This window comes from Stenella coeruleoalba, assembly GCF_951394435.1.
Source record: "Stenella coeruleoalba genome assembly, chromosome: 9".
In the NCBI taxonomy this organism is placed as follows: domain Eukaryota; kingdom Metazoa; phylum Chordata; class Mammalia; order Artiodactyla; family Delphinidae; genus Stenella; species Stenella coeruleoalba.
The window spans coordinates 33094583-33113050 of record NC_137155.1 but is presented as its reverse complement, the minus strand read 5'-3'; the positions used below and the strand labels follow the sequence as shown (position 1 = coordinate 33113050).

Sequence of the window (18468 nt, the reverse complement as noted above, 5' to 3'; positions counted from 1 at the left end):
TGGTCAGAGTGTAATGGTTAAAGTGCAAGGACCCCAAAGTCAAGGTTTGTGCTCCAAAACTCGTTCCATGACTTCCTAGCTATGCATGTTTGAGCAAGTTACTTAGCCTCCCTACAGCTTAGATAACATTAGTATCTGCCCCACAAGTTTTTGTTGAAAGGATTAAATAAGTTAATTTTTGAAATGTTACTGGAATAGTGGCTGGCACAGAGTAAGTGCCACATAACTATTAGATAAAATAAAAATAGAACAAAGGAAAAAGGGAGAAGTTGAAAAGCAAGGAAAGTGAGTGAAAAGAACATGATTGTAGACATTGGCACACATAGGAGGAAATTCTCTAAATTTGTGCCCACTGAGGAAGTGAGATAAAGGAAATAAAAGCAGCATGGGAACCACAAGAACTTGTTATCTCCCTGCCCCAATTTCAATTCCCTCCCTCTGTACACCCTACCCAGAACTAATATAAGTATGTTTTGAAATCAACTGCTTAACTTGTAAATTGATCATATTTAAGAATCATCTCCTTCCTAGGAGAAAAAGACTGTACAACTATATTTTTTTCAGAGAGATGGAAATCAGCATATATTTACCCTTACTTTACATGGCCTAAAAGGTAAAGATTCTCATAGATTATTTGGAATAGCTTCAGGCCAATATGCCGTGAATTATTTTCTAAACATTTAACAATATGCATCAAAGTGATGATTGTTAGTGTTAATCCCAATAGATTGAACAATAGCCCCTAGAAAGACACATAGGGGCTTTCCTTTCTGCTTCTGAGTGTTTATCAGCCTCAGGCGTAGACTTAGTCATTTGTGATTTGGGCTGTGCAAAAGTAAATAAAGGAAAAGTAGCCTGTTTGTTGGCCTCCATGAAGATTCTGGGGAGGACAAACTGTAAACAACCACAATCAGAGAGAAGTTGGATACTTAACAAAAAACTCTTTGATAAATAGCACTCTGATAAACAACTCTAAATAAAACCTTTTTAAAAACAGAGCTTATTAAGAAAAAAATAAGTCCTGATTTCAATGAGACAACGTTTTTTAAAAGATTTTTTTTTAGAGCCATTTTAGGTTCACAGCAAAATTGAGAGGAAGGTATAGAGATTTCCTGTTTATGCCCTGCCCCCCCCACATGCACAGCCTCCCCATTATCAACATCCTTCACCATAGTGGTATATTTGGTACAACTGATGAATCTACATTAATATATCATAATCACTCAAAGTCCATAGTTTACTGTAGGGTTGACTCCCAGTGTTGTACATTCTATGGGTTTGAACAAATATAAAATGTTATGTATCCATCATTATGGTATCATACTGAGTACTTTCACTGCCCTAAAAATCCTCTGTGCTCTGCTTATTTATCCTTCCCTCTCAACCCCTGACAACCGCTGATCTTTTCACTGTCTCCATAGTTTTGACTTTTCCAGAATGTCATATATTTGGACTCGTACAGTATATAGCCTTTTCAGATTGGGTTCTTTTGCTTAGTAATGTGCTCTTAAGGATCCTCCATGTCTTTTCATGGCTTCATAGCTCATTTCTTTTTAGTGTTGAATAATATTCCATTATCACACAATATTCCATTGTACCACAGTTTATTTATCCATTCACCTACTGAAGGACCTCTTGGTTTCTTCCACGTTTAGTAATTACGAATGAAGTTGCTATAAACATTCATGTGCAGGTTTTTGTGTGGACAAAAGTTTTTAATTCCTTTGGATAAATACTAAGGAGCATGACTGATGGATCACATACCAAGAGTATGTTTCATTTGCCAGAAACAGCCAAGGTGCTCCAAAGTGATTGTATATTCCCGCCAGCAATGAGTGAGGGTTCCTGCTACTCCATATCCTCAACAGTATTTGGTGTGGTCAGTGTTCTGAATTTTGGCCACTCTAATAGGTATGTAGAGGTATCTCAATTACACAATTTTTTAGTCAGTTAACTAAAATATCAGAGTAGCATATCACGTACAGTACTGTTCCTTTTTTATTTCCTAAAGATTTCTCATTTTTGGCTCATTCAGTAAAAACTGATCTGTAGGTTGTAATGCCCTTCTTAGTATATAGAGATAAATGTAACCTATGCAAAGGAAATATGGCTTCAGCCTTTGGCTAGTCGTGGCTAAAGAATCTTGTTTAGAGAGTCAGGTTTCAGGAAACCAGAAGCCAGACTGCTGAGACATCCACTGTAGCTGCTAGAATTCAACTAACTTGATTTGACTCTTGACCCTTCAAGGAAAAGCTTGTCTTGTCCTGCACACCCAGCTGACATAGTTACTTCAAAGTAAGAAAATTTTCTCAAGAAATTAATACCCAGTTCTGTGCTCATAAAGGAAGTAGCGAATACAGCTTTTGCCTCCTGTCAAGTCATCATCTAACTAGAGAGATAATCTTTCCTTAACTGAAATATCTTGAAAATGTTTACACTCATGTAAGAGAAAGATACAGAAAATTTTATATGTGCTCATCACTGGAATATTTTTATTTAAGTCAATAAACACTGATTCACATTTCTTTATGGTATTAAATAGAGAAAATATTTATCTAACTTACACCTAATAGTATACCTTTGTTTTAATATTAATAAAAATTTGCATTTTAAATATTTACTTAGTTCTACATGCTGTCATTCTGTATTTGATGTCTATAGTTATTGTATGCAAAACTGTAAAGGAGATAATGCTCGTAGATATCTCTAGCTATCATTACCAATGAACCCCACACCATCTACTCTCTTAATGCTTTTTGTCACCAAACATTATTTACCACCAATGACTAAGTCTGTGCCTGAGGCTGATAAATATTAATTACTATGTCCTTTTTCCTTGTCATGACTGGGTCCTAACTCTTCCCTTCAAAGTTTATCTGTTCTCTGCCTCAAGTTATTATAGCCCTACATACTAACTGCCTATTTAATTTGGTCAATTTATTTGATAAAAGGCCATGGAGATATGCAATCCAATAGGAGAAACATCAGTATATTTTAAAGGTTCTTAATACCTTTAAAGAGTGATGTGTGTATATTTCAGATAATATCAGTGGTTATAGGGGCAGTGACTTCAGTTAGTGGATCCTCCAGAACACTCAATCAATCCACGTATGCAGGGCACTCTTGATTGCATTTGATTTACCTGGTCTGCAGTTTTTCACTATTTAGACAAATAGAAATCTTACCTCTACAGCAACATCTCCAGCTTTTCCTTGGTGAGGAATTTCATATGCCTCCATTTGTCGCTTTGTGAGTCGTACTAATTTTTCAGCTAGTTTCCTCCAGCCTTTTCCAAGCTTGACAGCTGAAGTCAGACTAGCAGCCTCTTGGACGAGATGTGCTACTAACCCCTGGCAATCAGTCTTCAGCAGAGCCTGCAGCAACAATTGCATGTCATAATTAAAAGCAACTAATTTGAGCTTTTTTCTATAAATTAAATTTGTCATTACATATTCTGGAAACTGGCATCCTTTTTCTCACCACACATATATTTGAATTTTCTAAAATTCAAAGAGCTGATTTACTTTTTAAGCAAATCCAACAAGCAAAGTACAGAGACCACAACTAGACCAGAATTAGGGGAGATTTAGGACTAACTCATTAACTAATTATAGGGGCTTGTGTAAACCACTGAACTAATATATTTCTTAATATCCTTAATTACAAAAGGAAGAAGTTGAATTAGCCACTTCCAAAGATACCCTGAGGTTCTAGCAGTCAATAATTTATCAACCCAGGGATGATTATTTACTATATGAACAGTAATTACTTTCCTTACCAGAGGACTGGCTACAGGATTTCTATAGAGGGAGCACACAGTTGCTGGTACATTATTCTATTTTTTTAATCAAAATATGATTTAAAACTTCCCAGAGTCATGTGTATTGAATAAAAAATGAAACACTCCGACAACCTTGAACAAAGCTATTGATATTTATGACTTAAAAAAAATTTACTCTCTCCATTCACCACCAGTGTAGTTTTGCTAAATTTAAATCTCAAGGTATCAAATATAAAACACTGAGGTTTCAACAATGCATACTGGAAAACCTTCAGACTCTTTCTTCCTTAATTAAGCATCTGAGATTTGTCAGTCACCATTCATGTTTTAAAACAAGTCTATGACTTTCTCTTTTGCCTTGAATATATTTTTAAAATACGAGATTAGATTTATTTATCTCTTTTCTGTTCAGATAAAGATGTTTGGTAGCCCTTCATCATTTAATGGCACTTAAAAGCTTTATCATTATGAAACAATAAGTAAAAATGAATTACCAAGTAAGTACACTTACTATGCAAATGAAGTTTCAAGGGGTAGCCTCTATACAATATGCTTCATTGTCTTCTGGTCAGATAGCCAGGCCTTAGCTCTTTCCATTCAGAAATTCTGAAGCCTCCACTGAGGCAAAATATAAAATTTTAGGAACTACTCCCTTGAATGAGCTCTCCAGCACTGTCTAGTTAGTCACCAAAGCTACTCAGTTATCACACACCAACACAGAGCAGGTGTAACCAGGCTTAAACTTTCAGATCATTTGGCCAATATAACCTTTTTTGCCACTAAGAGAAACAAGAAAGCAATTTTCAATTCAGACTTTCATGGCTCCATGCTGAACATGAGCTATGAGAGGTAATGAGCTATTGTAAAATGCATGTGCAGCTTCAACCAGGTAGATCAGCCAATGACTGTAAATGGCCTGGGTTAAGTGAGAATGCAGCACACCATCATAAAACCACCTATTTAACAATCAGATATTGGACTTTAAAAATTCACCCCTCACAGTATCACTGTAGAAACATAAAAATAACAGAAGGAGAGGGATTGTTTTATATATATAGTTCTTTATTATATAAATTATTGTTAACATCACAGAATAAATTTCTCTCCAAAAATTTCTCTCCTCCTTTTGCACTTTGGTTAAAACTTTGCTCCTCTACATGAACCTGCCTCATCTATGTGAAGATCTACATCTCTTACACAGCACAAGCTTTGCACAGTTATAGTGATATTTACTACACACCAACATACGTACTCAAACAAATATTTTTACACACACGCATGCATTGTTAATACCTTTGTTTCAGGAAGACATAGTGGTTTTATGTGTGGCTTTGGAACCAAAAAGATTTCAAATCCCATCTCTGATACTAACCAACTGTCAGAACTTGGGCAAGTTGCCCAACCGCCCAAGACTCAGTTTCCTCTATTCGAAGATGAAGATACTAACTAGACTTACCCTGTAGAGTGGTTAAAATGACTAAATGAGAGAGCATGTATAGAATGTTGGGGACAGTGCCAAACACATAGAGAACCCTAGAGAAGTGGTATATATCATTATTATTATTTATACAGTCACACTTTAGCCATTTTTAGAAATAATGCTCTTGATTTTTTTTTTTTTTACTTTTATAAAATACTGAATTTCTACATTTAAGGCAAAATAGTTCTTCATCTTTTTTATAGATCTCTGCTGAGCCTTACACTAGGGTGAATGCTATGTTAAAAAAAAAAGAATCCTAACAGTCCTATTAAAACATGAAGATTAAGAAGGGAATTAGCAATATCATTTTTGGATTGTGATGCATTGCATACAAAGGATGAATATTAAATTGCTAAAGTTAAAGACATTGGTGATATGTCTAAAAAACACTAAAAAGTGAACCTATACCAATGGCCAAGTTAACTAGCTTTGTTTCAGTTTGTTCTTATTTACTTTCATGTAATTGGAGCTTCTCTGATATTTTAAGAGCTATCTAAATATTTGAAAAAGGAAAAGAAGGGATCTCTTAACTGTTATGCTCTAGCACAAACAGAATCTTTAATCTTCCATTAAAGGATGATCCTTGGGGGCCTAGTTTCTGGGAAAATCACAATTGAATGTCAAATCTAAGAAACCAGTTATATGATCTTGTAGGCAAAGCTCTATATTTGCTGTAAAGTGACTTCAATTTACTTGAGACTGCTGAGAATTTTTTAACTACTCTCATATGTTTACTTATAAATATTGCCAATAAAGTTCTCTATGGTAAATAAATTACTGTGATCAAGCAATACTCACCACAGTAAGTTCATAAAGAAACTTCCTGGTATTTCTATCTGCATGAAAATCTTCCTTTAACTTCTTTACAACATAAGAAACTTTTTCTGATTCTTTGTCTGCTTGTATTCGATCAAAATCTTCCAGTGCCAGATGTGAGTAACCTAGGACATCAGCTAAAACTTTCCACTCATAAACTTTTTCTGACACCAAGGTCAATACAACTGAGTAGATGTAAGTCAGTTTTTTAAGAGGCAGGGTAATTTGTTCAAGAAGATTCCTGGTTTTGAAGACATTATCTGACATAGACATTACTTGTTCCTTTGCAATCACCTTGACATTTTTGCAATGTAAAAGTCCAATCCTACCTCTCAGGACTCCCACTTACCATTCTTTCACTTTGGACCATCCAATGGCTTTTACTTTACCTTCTCCAAGAAGAGCTACTGTGTCCCCTTTGAAATATTCAAGTAAGTAGTCAATCTTGCTTTGTCTTAGCACTGTCTTCAGGGTTACCCCACAGTTGGCAAAGTTCAAATTTTTGTTTTGAAATGTAGGATATTTAACACGCACTGTTGGTAATAAAGGAGCAGACTTGATTTCCTTCTCCTTCTGCAAATCACCTGGCAGATTTGAGAGGCTTTTTAGGTTTGGGGCTGGATCAGGTGCAGTAATAAAGAACTGTGTAACTGGCCTACCATTGGGAGGCTCCACTTGAACACGGAAAACAAACAAGTGCATTTCTCTGGAGTCAACTAAGGAGAATAAAAATTGTTGATGAACTACTTGACCTGATTGCAACTGCTTTTGTTTAATTTCTTTCCCTTTTCCTTCTACCTTTACTTCAAAATCAGGATCACATGAAAAGACAGAAATACTTAAATCTTGTGGCTTTTCAAGTAAGAAGGAATGCTTCCAGAGCTGAAACACAACTGGAGATGTGCTGTTTCCCACCCTTCTTTTTTTTTTTTTTTTTTGCGGCTCAGCGGCCATGGCTTACGGACCCAGCCGCTCCGCAGCATGTGGGATCTTCCCGGACCAGGGCACAAACCCGTGTCCCCTGCATCGGCAGGCGGACTCTCAACCACTGCGCCACCAGGGAAGCACCTCACCCTTCTTAATATCAGAGATTGTAAGCCTTCCTGGCATATAACTATGTCCACAAACCGTGAAAATAGCAGTGAAACTGGGATGGATATATTTATGCCCATAAGTTCCAACTGAGATGGTTTTGTGGATATAATCCCAAATGGTGGCAGCTGGTGACTGAGTACCTTTAGTTTGTGCAGCAACCACTAGATACATTGCCTGACTCAAGTCTACTAGCTTGACTTGGATGGTGTCTTTATAAATGTAGCAATTGTTTAATACTTTAAAAGGGCCTTCTTTACCCAGGCTGTGAAAACACACCACTTCTGTCATGACTTGGCTGAAAGGATCCTCTTTCACTTCAGCTCCAATTTTCATCTCTAGCAAAATGGCTTCCATTGTGTTAAGGTTACCTAACATGATTTCCAACAGTGGGCTTACAGTGCACGAAAGATCATGGTTTAGCATCTGTGGAGGATCTAGAAAAGCCCTTCAAGATACCTGTTGGTATTCTCCCACAGCTACATGGCCTTGGGGCACATGAACAGTGATATCTGATTCAGGTAATTGTACTGACCCTCCCTGGTAGTTTAATTTGCAAACTATTGTGGTCTCTGCAACTTGTGTTTGGGCCCATCCAGGACTCTGATTAATTGTATTCAAATCTAGGCAGGAGCAGGCCAGGTGATGTTGACTTAACCAAGCCATTTTATCATTTTGAAGCCATTCTAAGTCTTGTTCTAAGATCTGGTCAGAGTTATGTATATTCTGATGGGCAAGTGCTGTGTCATCTAAAATGTCCAAAAGTTCTGAAACAATTAGATCTTTCAGATTTCCTTGAGGAAGACTGCCTAAGCAACTGATGCATGTCAAGTTCATCACCAGAAGAACCAAAAGAATTTCCAGTTTCTACTTCTCTAAAAAAAAGAAAAGGATCTTCCTTCAAGTTGGAAATATTATCTCTCTTCTGGTTATTTCTTAGCTAAATTATGTCATCCAAAAATGGGTTAGATGCAGACAGTTCATTCCAGAATGGATTCATAGCACTGGAAGCACTATTGCCATGAAGTGTGAAATCATCGGGCCAATTGAGAGGCAAACCTAGGTCTGGTTGTTATTTAAACAAAAACAAAGAAAAACAAAGATGAAGTGGCATTCTGAGATATAACCTAGATTAATTTTTATTATAGCTAAAAAATTGAAGAGTTTTTATTTGCTTTTTGATCTCCAGTCTAATGAATACTACAAAATTAATGTTAAATTTGGTCAAATTTTCATGTTGTGAGGAAAGAGATATTGTTTGACCAGATTATTTGACCATATGTAATGTTACTTTATCTTAAGACATTATGATTTATAAACAAATGTATAGCAATTTAGATAATAATCATTTAATACATCTTCTTGAAAATGATCCAGACTACAAACATTTATGCCTTGGTTTTTTTTTTTTTTTTACATCTTTATTGGAGTATAATTGCTTTACAATGGTATGTTAGTTTCTGCTTTATAACAAAGTGAATCAGCTATACATATACATATGTTCCAATATCTCTTCCCTCTTGCGTCTCCCTCCTTCCCACCCTCCCTATCCCACCCCTCTAGGTGGTCACAAAGCACTGAGCTGATCTCCCTGTGCTATGCGGCTGCTTCCCACTAGCTATCTGTTTTACATTTGGTAGTGTATATATGTCCATGCCACTCTCTCACTTTGTCCCAGCTTACCCTTCCCCTCCCCATATCCTCAGGTCCATTCTCTAGTAGGTCTGTGTCTTTATTCCTGTCTTACCCCTAGGTTCTTCATGACATTTTTTTCCCTTAGATTCCACATATATGTGTTAGCATACGGTATTTGTCTTTTCTCTTTCTGACTTACTTCACTCTGTATGACACACTCTAGGTCCATCCACCTCACTACAAATAACTCAATTTCGTTTCTTTTTATGGCTGAGTAATATTCCATTGTATATATGTGCCACATCTTCTTTATCCATTCATCCGATGATGGATACTTAGGTTGTTTCCATCTCCAGGCTATTGTAAATAGAGCTTCAATGAACATTGTGGTACATAACTCTTTTTTTTTTTTTTTTTTAACATGACTCTTTTTGAATTATGGTTTTCTCAAGGTATAGGCCCAGAAGTCGGATTGCTGGGTCATATGGTAGTTCTATTTGTAGTTTTTTAAGGAACCTCCATACTGTTCTCCATAGTGGCTGTACCAATTCACATTCCCACCAGCAGTGAAAGACTGTTCCCTTTACTCCACACCCTCTCCAGCATTTATTGTTTCTAGATTTTTTGATGATGGCCATTCTGACTGGTGTGAGATGATATCCCATTGTAGTTTTGATTTACATTTCTCTAATGATTAATGATGCTGAGCATTCTTTCATGTGTTTGTTGGCAGTCTGTATATCTTCTTTGGAGAAATGTCTATTTAGGTCTTCTGCTCATTTTTGGATCGGGTTGTTCATTTTTTTGTTATTCAGCTGCGTGAGCTGCTTGTAAATCTTGGAGATTAATCCTTTGTCAGTTGCTTCATTTGCAGATATTTTCTCCCATTCTGAGGGTTGTCTTTTCATCTTGTTTATGGTTTCCTTTGTTGTGGAAAAGCTCTAAAGTTTCATTAGGTCCCATTTGTTTACTTTTGTTTTTATTTCCATTTCTCTAGGAGGTGGGTCAAAAAGGATCTTGCTGTGATTTATGTCATAGAGTGTTCTGCCTATGTTTTCCTCTAAGAGTTTGATAGTTACCGGCCTTACATTTAGGTCTTTAATCCATTTTGAGCTTATTTTTGTGTATGGTGTTAGGGAGTGTTCTAATCTCATACTTCTACATGGTACCTGTCCAGTTTTCCCAGCACCACTTATTGAAGAGGCTGTCCTTTCTCCATTGTACATTCCTGCCTCCTTTATCAAAGATAAGGTGACCATATGTGCGTGGGTTTATCTCTGGGCTTTCTATCCTGTTCCATTGATCTATCTTTCTGTTTTTGTGCCAGTACCATACTGTCTTGATTACTGTAGCTTTGTAGTATAGTCTGAAGTCAGGGAGCCTGTTTCCTCCAGCTCCGTTTTTCGTTCTCAAGATTGCTTTGGCTATTCGGGGTCTTTTGTGTTTCCATACAAATTGTGAAATTTTTTGTTCTAGTTCTGTGAAAAATGCCAGTGGTAGATTGATAGGGATTGCATTGAATCTGTAGATTGCTTTGGGTAGTAGAGTCATTTTCACAATGTTGATTCTTCCAATCCAAGAACATGGTCTATCTCTCCATCTATTTGTATCATCTTTAATTTCTTTCATCAGTGTCTTATAATTTTCTGCATACAGGTCTTTTGTCTCCTTAGGTAAGTTTATTCCTAGGTATTTTATTCTTTTTGTTGCAGTGGTAAATGGGAGTGTTTTCTTGATTTCACTTTCAGATTTTTCATCATTAGTGTATAGGAATGCCAGAGATTTCTGTGCATTAATTTTGTATCCTGCTACTTTACCAAATTCATTGATTAGCTCTAGTAGTTTTCTGGTAGCATCTTTAGGGTTCTCTACGTATAGTATCATGTCATCTGCAAACAGTGACAGCTCTACTTCTTCTTTTCCGATTTGGATTCCTTTTATTTCCTTTTCTTCTCTGATTGCTGTGGCTAAAACTTCCAAAACTATGTTGAATAAGAGTGGTGAGAGTGGGCAACCTTGTCTTGTTCCTGATCTTAGTGGAAATGCTTTCAGTTTTTCACCAATGAGGACGATGTTGACTGTGGGTTTGTCATATATGGCCTTCATTATGTCGAGGAAAGTTCCCTCTATGCCTACTTTCTGGAGAGTTTTTATCATAAATGGGTGTTGAATTTTGTCGAAAGCTTTCTCTGCATCTATTGAGATGACTATGGTTTTTCTCCTTCAATTTGTTAATATGGTGTATCACATTGATTGATTTGCATATATTGAAGAATCCTTGCATTCCTGGAATAAACCCCACTTGATCATGGTGTATGATCCGTTTAATGTGCTGCTGGATTCTGTTTGCTAGTATTTTGTTGAGGATTTTTGCATGTATGTTCATCAGTGATATTGGCCTGTAATTTTCTTTCTTTGTGACATTCTTGTCTGGTTTTGGTATCAGGGTGATGGTGGCCTCGTAGAATGAGTTTGGGAGTGTTCCTCCCTCTGCTATATTTTGGAAGAGTTTGAGAAGGATAGGTGTTAGCTCTTCTCTAAATGTTTGATAGAATTCTCCTGTGAAGCTATCTGGTCCTGGGCTTTTGTTTTTTGGAAGATTTTTAAACACAGTTTCAATTTCAGTGCTTGTGATTGGTCTGTTCATATTTTCTATTTCTTCCTGATTCAGTCTTGGCAGGTTGTGCATTTCTAAGAATTTGTCCATTTCTTCCAGGTTGTCCATTTTATTGGCATAGAGTTGCTTGTAGTAATCTCTCATGATATTTTCTATTTCTGCAGTGTCAGTTGTTACTTCTCCTTTTTCATTTCTAATTCTATTGATTTGAGTCTTGTTCCTTTTTTTCTTAAGGAGTCTGGCTAATGGTTTATCAATTTTGTTTATCTTCTCAAAGAACCAGCTTTTAGTTTTATTGATCGTTGTTATCGTTTCCTTCATTTCTTTTTCATTTATTTCTGATTTGATCTTTATGATTTCTTTCCTTCTGCTAACTTTAGGTCTTTTTTGTTCTTCTTTCTCTAATTGCTTTAGGTGCAATATTAGGTTGTTTATTCGAAGTGTTTCCTGTTTCTTAAGGTAAGATTGTATTGCTATAAACTTCCCTCTTAGAACTGTTTTTGCTGCATCCCATAGGTTTTGGGTTTTCGTGTCTCCATTGTCATTTGTTTCTAGGTATTTTTTGATTTCCTCTTTGATTTCTTCAGTGATCACTTCGTTATTAAGTAGTGTATTGTTTAGCCTCCAAGTGTTTGTATTTTTCACAGATCTTTTTCTGTAATTGATATCTAGTCTCATAGCGTTGTGGTCGGAAAAGACACTTGATATAATTTCAATTTTCTTAAATTTACCAAGGCTTGATTTGTGACCCAAGATATGATATATCCTGGAGAATGTTCCATGAGCACTTGAGAAAAATGTGTATTCTGTTGTTTTTGCATGGACTGTCCTATAAATATCAATTAAGTCCATCTTATTTAATGTATCATTTAAAGCTTGTGTTTCCTTATTTATTTTCTGTTTGGATGATCTGTCCATTGGTGAAAGTGGGGTGTTAAAGTCCCCTACTATGAATGTGTTACTGTCGACTTCCCCTTTTATGGTTGTTACTACTTGCCTTATGTATTGAGGTGCTCCTATGTTGGGTGCATAAATATTTACAATTGTTATATCTTCTTCTTGGATTGATCCCTTGATCATTATGTAGTATCCTTCTTTGTCTCTTCTAATAATCTTTATTTTAAAGTCTATTTTGTCTGATATGAGAATTGCTACTCCAGTTTTCTTTTGGTTTCCATTTGCATGGAATATCTTTTTCCATCCCCTCACTTTCGGTCTGTATGTGTCTCTAGGTCTGAAGTGGGTCTCTTGCAGACAGCATATATATGGGTCTTGTTTTTGTATCCATTCAGGCGTCTGTGTCTTTTGGTGGGACCATTTAATCCACTTACATTTAAGGTAATTATCGATATGTATGTTCTTATGACCATTTTCTGAATTGTTTTGGGTTTGTTATTGTAGGTCTTTTCCTTCTCTTGTGTTTCTTGCCTAGAGAAGATCCTTTAGCAGTTGTTGTAAAGCTGGTTTGGTGGTGCTGAGCTCTATCAGCTTTTGCTTGTCTGTAAAGGTTTTAATTTCTCCATCAAATCTGAATAAGATCCTCGCTGGGTAGAGTAATCTTGGTTGTAGGTTTTTCTCCTTCATCACTTTAAATATGTCCTGCCAGTCCCTTCTGGCTTGCAGAGTTTCTGCTGAAAGATCAGTTGTTAAACTTATGCGGATTCCCTTGTGTGTTATTTGTTGTTTTTCCCTTGCTGCTTTTAATATGTTTTCTTTGTATTTAATTTTTGACAGTTTGATTAATATGTGTCTTGGTGTGTTTCTCTTTGGATTTATCCTGTATGGGACTCTCTGTGCTTCCTGGACTTGATTAACTATTTCCTTTCCCAAATTAGGGAAGTTTTCAACTATAATCTCTTCAAATATTTTCTCAGTCCCTTTCTTTTTCTCTTCTTCTTTTGGGACCCCAATAATTCGAATGTTGGTGTGTTTAATGTTGTCCCAGAGGTCTCTGAGACTGTCCTCAGTTCTTTTCATTCTTTTCTCTTTATTCTGCTCTGCAGTAGTTATTTCCACTATTTTATCTTCCAGGTCACTTATTCGTTCTTCTGCCTCAGTTATTCTGCTATTGATCCCTTCTAGAGTAGTTTTATTTTCATTTATTGTGTTGTCCATCGTTGCTTGTTTCATCTTTAGTTCTTCTAGGTCCTTGTTAAATGTTTCTTGCATTTTCTCTATTCTATTTCCAAAATTTTGGATCATTTTTACTATCATTATTCTGAATTCTTTTTCAGGTAGACTGCCTATGTCCTCTTCATTTGTTAGGTCTGGTGGGTTTTTATCTTGCTCCTTCATCTGCTGTGTGTTTTTCTGTCTTTTCATTTTGCTTATCTTACTGTGTTTGGGGTCTCCTTTTTGCAGGTTGCAGGTTCGTAGTTCCCGTTGTTTTTGGTGTCTGTCCCCAGTGGCTAAAGTTAACTCAGAGGGCTGTGTAGGCTTCCTGGTGGAGGGGACTAGTGCCTGTGTTCTGGTGGATGGGGCTGGATCTTGTCTTTCTGGTGGTCAGGTCCATGTCTGGTCGTGTGTTTTGGGGCATCTTTGGACTTATTATGACTTTAGGCAGCCTCTCTGCTAATGGGTGGTGTTGTGTTCCTGTCTTGCTAGTTGTCTGGCATAGGGTGTCCAGCACTGTAGCTTGCTGGTCATTGAGTGAAGCTGGGTCTTGGTGTTGAGATGGAGATCTCTGGGAGATTTTCGCTGTTTGATATTATGTGGAGCTGGGAGGTCTCTTGTGGACCAGTGTCCTAAAGTTGGCTCTCCCACCTCAGAGGCACAGCACTGACTCCTGGCTGCAGCACCAAGAGCCTTTCATCCACATGGCTCAGAATAAAAGGGAGAAAAAGTAGAAAGAAAGAAAGCAAGGAAGGAAGGAAGCAAGAAAGGAAGAAAGAAAGGAAGAAAGAGTATAAAATAAAATAAAGATAAAATAAAGTCAAGTTATTAAAATAAAAATAATTATTAAGAAAAAAGAATTTTTTTAAGTAAGAAAAAAGCAAAAAAAGACCCCCCAAATCGAATGGATAGAACCCTAGGACAAATGCTGAAAGCAAAGCTATACAGACAAAATCTCACACAGAAGCATACACATACACACTCACAAAAAGAGGAAAAGGGGAAAGAAATCATAAATCTTGCTCTCAAAGTCCACCTCCTCAATTTGGGATGATTTGTTGTCTATTCAGGTATTCCACAGATGTAGGGTACATCAAGTTGATTGTGGAGATTTAATCTGCTGCTCCTGAGGCTGCTGGGAGAGATTTCCCTTTCTCTTCTTCGTTCGCACAGCTCCCGGGGCTCAGCTTTGGATTTGGCCCCACCTCTGCGTGTAGGAGGGCTTCTGTTCTTCGCTCAGACAGGACGGGGTTAAAGAAGCCGCTAATTCGGCCGCTCTGGCTCACTCAGGCCACAGGGAGGGAGGGGTACAGAGTGCGGAGCGAGCCTGTGGCGACGGCAGAAGCCGGCGTGACGTTGCACCAGCCTGAGGCGTGCCATGCATTCTCCCGGGGACGTTGTCCCTGGATCCCGGGACCCTGGCAGTGGCAGGCTAATCAGACTCCCCGGAAGGGAGGTGTGGAGAGTGACCTGTGCTCGCACACAGGCTTCTTGGTGGCAGCAGCAGCAGCCTTAGCGTCTCACGCCCGTCTCTGTGGTCTGCACTGTTAGCGGCGGCTCGTGCCTGTCTCTGGAGCTCCTTTAAGCTCTTAATCCCTTCTCCTCGCGCACCCGGAAACAAAGAGGGAAGGAAAGGTCTCTTGCCTCTTTGGCAAGTCTAGACTTTTCCCCGGACTCCCTCCTGGCTAGCCGTGGAGCACTAGCCCCCTGCAGGCTGTGTTCACGCTGCCAACCTCAGTCCTCTCCCTGTGGTCTGACCGAAACCCGAGCCTCAGCTCCCAGCCCCACCCGCCCCAGCGGGTGAGCAGACAAGCCTCTCGGGGTGGTGAGTGCCAGTAGGCACTGATCCTCTGTGCGGGAATCTCTCCGCTTTGCCCTCCGCACCCCTGTGGCTGTACTCTCCTCCGTGGCTCCGAAGCTTTCCCCCTCTGCCACCCGCAGTCTCCGCACGCAAAGGGGCTTCCTAGTGTGTGGAACCCTTTCCTCCTTCACAGCTCCCTCCCACTGGTGCAGGTCCCGTCCCTATTCTTTTGTCTCTGTTTATTCTTTTTTCTTTTGCCCTACCCAGGTACATGGGGGAGTTTCTTGCCTTTTGGGACGTCTGAGGTCTTTTGCCAGCGTTCAGTAGGTGTTCTGTAGGAGTTGTTCCACGTGTAGATGTATTTCTGATGTATCTGTGGGGAGGAAGGTGATCTCCGTGTCTTACTCTTCCGCCATCTTCCCCCTCTCTCCTATGCGTTGTTTTATATTTCATTTTCATGAAAGAATACCTCTGAACAAACAGAATAATTGGTCAATTATCCAGATTTTTCTAAACATTGAATGGTTCGTCTCATTACATCTAAATTATTCATTTAATGTTTTTCTTTTCTGATAATAGTCAATATGTAAAAAAAAATCAAATACGTCTGTGAACAGCTTAAATAATTTGTTAAAAAATAATATGCTGAACTAGACAATCATGCATTTCTTAGATTATTTTCTGATAACTTCATAATGATAAATTTTAATAACACTGAATTTTTTCATGAAAAATGAACATTTCATGAAAATAAACGTTGAAAAAATAGACCACCATTAGATTTACTACCTGAAAGGATTCCCTGAAATTTTTCAAGTTTAAAAGGGCAAAGAACATGCTTATTACCACCATAAAATGGAAACACGTTACTTTGGAAAGTGGGTATTTTAAGCATCAGCAACACATTAAAATACTTATATATCAACTATAATGAATTTCTATATATCTCAAAAATCTTGAATTTTTTTATGTTTAGAGCAACTTATACTTGGCCGTTTTGCAAAATATTGATAATGATTCTGTGGACTTTGTGAAGCTGGTGCTGCTTTAGAGAAAATGAAAGCTAAAATAGAAAAATGAGTTAAATAAGCTTTCAGACTTTTTTGTTTAGTATATATAGAACTATACATTGATTGAAATGAGCTTTAAGTGTCATATATTAAAAATCAGAAGACGTGTTTTGAAAAATAAATGTTGCATTTCTTTTATTTTTACACTTTTCTTCAAACCCAGTTCCATCGGACTCTCTTAAAACTTACTTTTTGTCTGAGAATCTGTTCAGTTCTTTTATACTGTATTTATTAGCCCACTCCAACATACAGAGATCTCTTTAACCCCAAAATTCATTATATTTACTGCAATATACCACTCATGTAATAGTTTTTGTCTCCTCATAATATTTATTATATGTTGTTTGACTATTTTATTTTCCTCATCTTTTTAATGATAGTTTAAGTATTTCCACGGTAAACTTTAGATTTTACCATTCTTTTAATCTTCTGTAGCACTTTTCAGAGGTAGTTCTCCAATAATTAGTGGTGGTAGAGGAAAAAATTACAATAATTATAAATTCTTGTACCTGTAATATTGCAATTTTTTGAGGCTTGTTGGGCTTCCATGTCAAACAAATTTCCTTCAGACGTACTTCGTGAAATTCCTCCTGACCAAAAATGGGCTTTTTCACTGGTTAACATTATTCCACCTACAAAGTAAATATAATATATATGTGTACATATATATATATATATATATATATATTTCTTGTAAGAATACATAAACAGGTTGGCATAGAAACCAAACTCAAAGTAATCTACATATTTAAATAGAAAACTGCATATAAAAACACTCTGCATAGGTCCTCTACTTCTGATAGGATGCTGGACTAGGTATCCTGAAATAGGTATTATTACTCCATTGAAAAACCCTCAGATCCTGGATTAATACCAACAAGCAAACCTAGAAATACATTAGTGATCCTATAAAGAAAAGTAATAATGAAAATCCCAAGGATAACAAAAAGAATAGTAAGTTGAAACTTCAATAAATAGGCATTCCTTGTTTGGTGATTGGAAGTCTAAAAATCACAAAACAAAATTTTCCCCAAATCTTTCTATACATTTAATGCAGTTCAAGAAAAATCATATATTATGTATATGTGTTTGTAACTTAGGCTTTTTAAAAATTATGTAGAAAAGCAAAGACAAACCAGAAAAAGAACACGATAGAAGTTATATGTGCCGCCAGATATCAGTATTTATTATAATTTGTGCTAAGTAAGACAATGTGGATTTGGAACAGAAATAGACTAAGGACACACAATACCCCTAGAAATAGACCCACCCTCACATGAAAACTGAATATATGGCAGAGGTAGCCAGGCAGAGCAGTGTGGAAATAGATTATTCAATAAACAGTGATGGTACAATTGGTTGTCCATGCTGAAAAAACTTACATTGATCATACACAGAAATCTGTTCTAAGAGATTTAAAGACTGAAAAACAAAACTTTAAAACTTAAAAATAGAGTCTAAGGAATTATCTTTATGCTTTCTGGAAATGGAGAATTTCTTAAGCAGAGCACACACACAAAATGCAAACCATAAAAAAAAAAAAGAGAAATCCTACATATCAAAGGACATTGTTTACAAAAAGTAAAAACTGGGAGAAGATATTTGCATTACATATGACTGAAGAAGAAAAAAGGATTGTATCCTAAAATACATCAAAGACTCCTACAAATTAATAAGCAAAATAAAAACAACATTACAGAAAAATTTGAAAAGAGATCTGAATAAGCATTTCTTATAAAAAGTAAACACAAATGATCCCTAAGTATATTAAAATATGCTCAATTTATCAGTAATCAGGGAAATGCTAAATGATACCACATGAGATACAATTATCAACCATCAAATTTGCAAAAGTTTTAAAATCTGACAACACTAATTATTGGCAAAGATGAGGAGCAAAGGGAGCTTTTATACACTACTAGTGGAACTGTCAATAAGTACAACCACTTAGAAATCAATCTGGTATTATCTAGGAAAGGTGCTTACAGCCCAGTACTCAGCAATTTCAATTCCAGTTATTTGTTCTAGTAAAACCTTCCATATGTGCATCAGAAGATATATACA

The 18468-nt window shown here is 36.9% G+C and overlaps 1 protein-coding gene across 1 annotated transcript in view; it reads right to left on the bottom strand.

The window, feature by feature from the left end:
* The window catches only part of MACC1 (MET transcriptional regulator MACC1), a 439721-nt gene that overhangs the window by 9981 nt on the left and 411272 nt on the right, over positions 1–18468 (bottom strand). Inside the window, 8 exon segments of the mRNA XM_079932437.1 lie at positions 3186–3374; positions 6060–6422; positions 6426–6981; positions 7135–7619; positions 7623–7944; positions 7946–8109; positions 8113–8228; positions 16893–17036. Of these exon segments, the coding sequence (XP_079788563.1) occupies positions 3186–3374; positions 6060–6422; positions 6426–6981; positions 7135–7619; positions 7623–7944; positions 7946–8109; positions 8113–8228; positions 16893–17028 (2331 nt within the window). The 5' untranslated portion in view covers positions 17029–17036.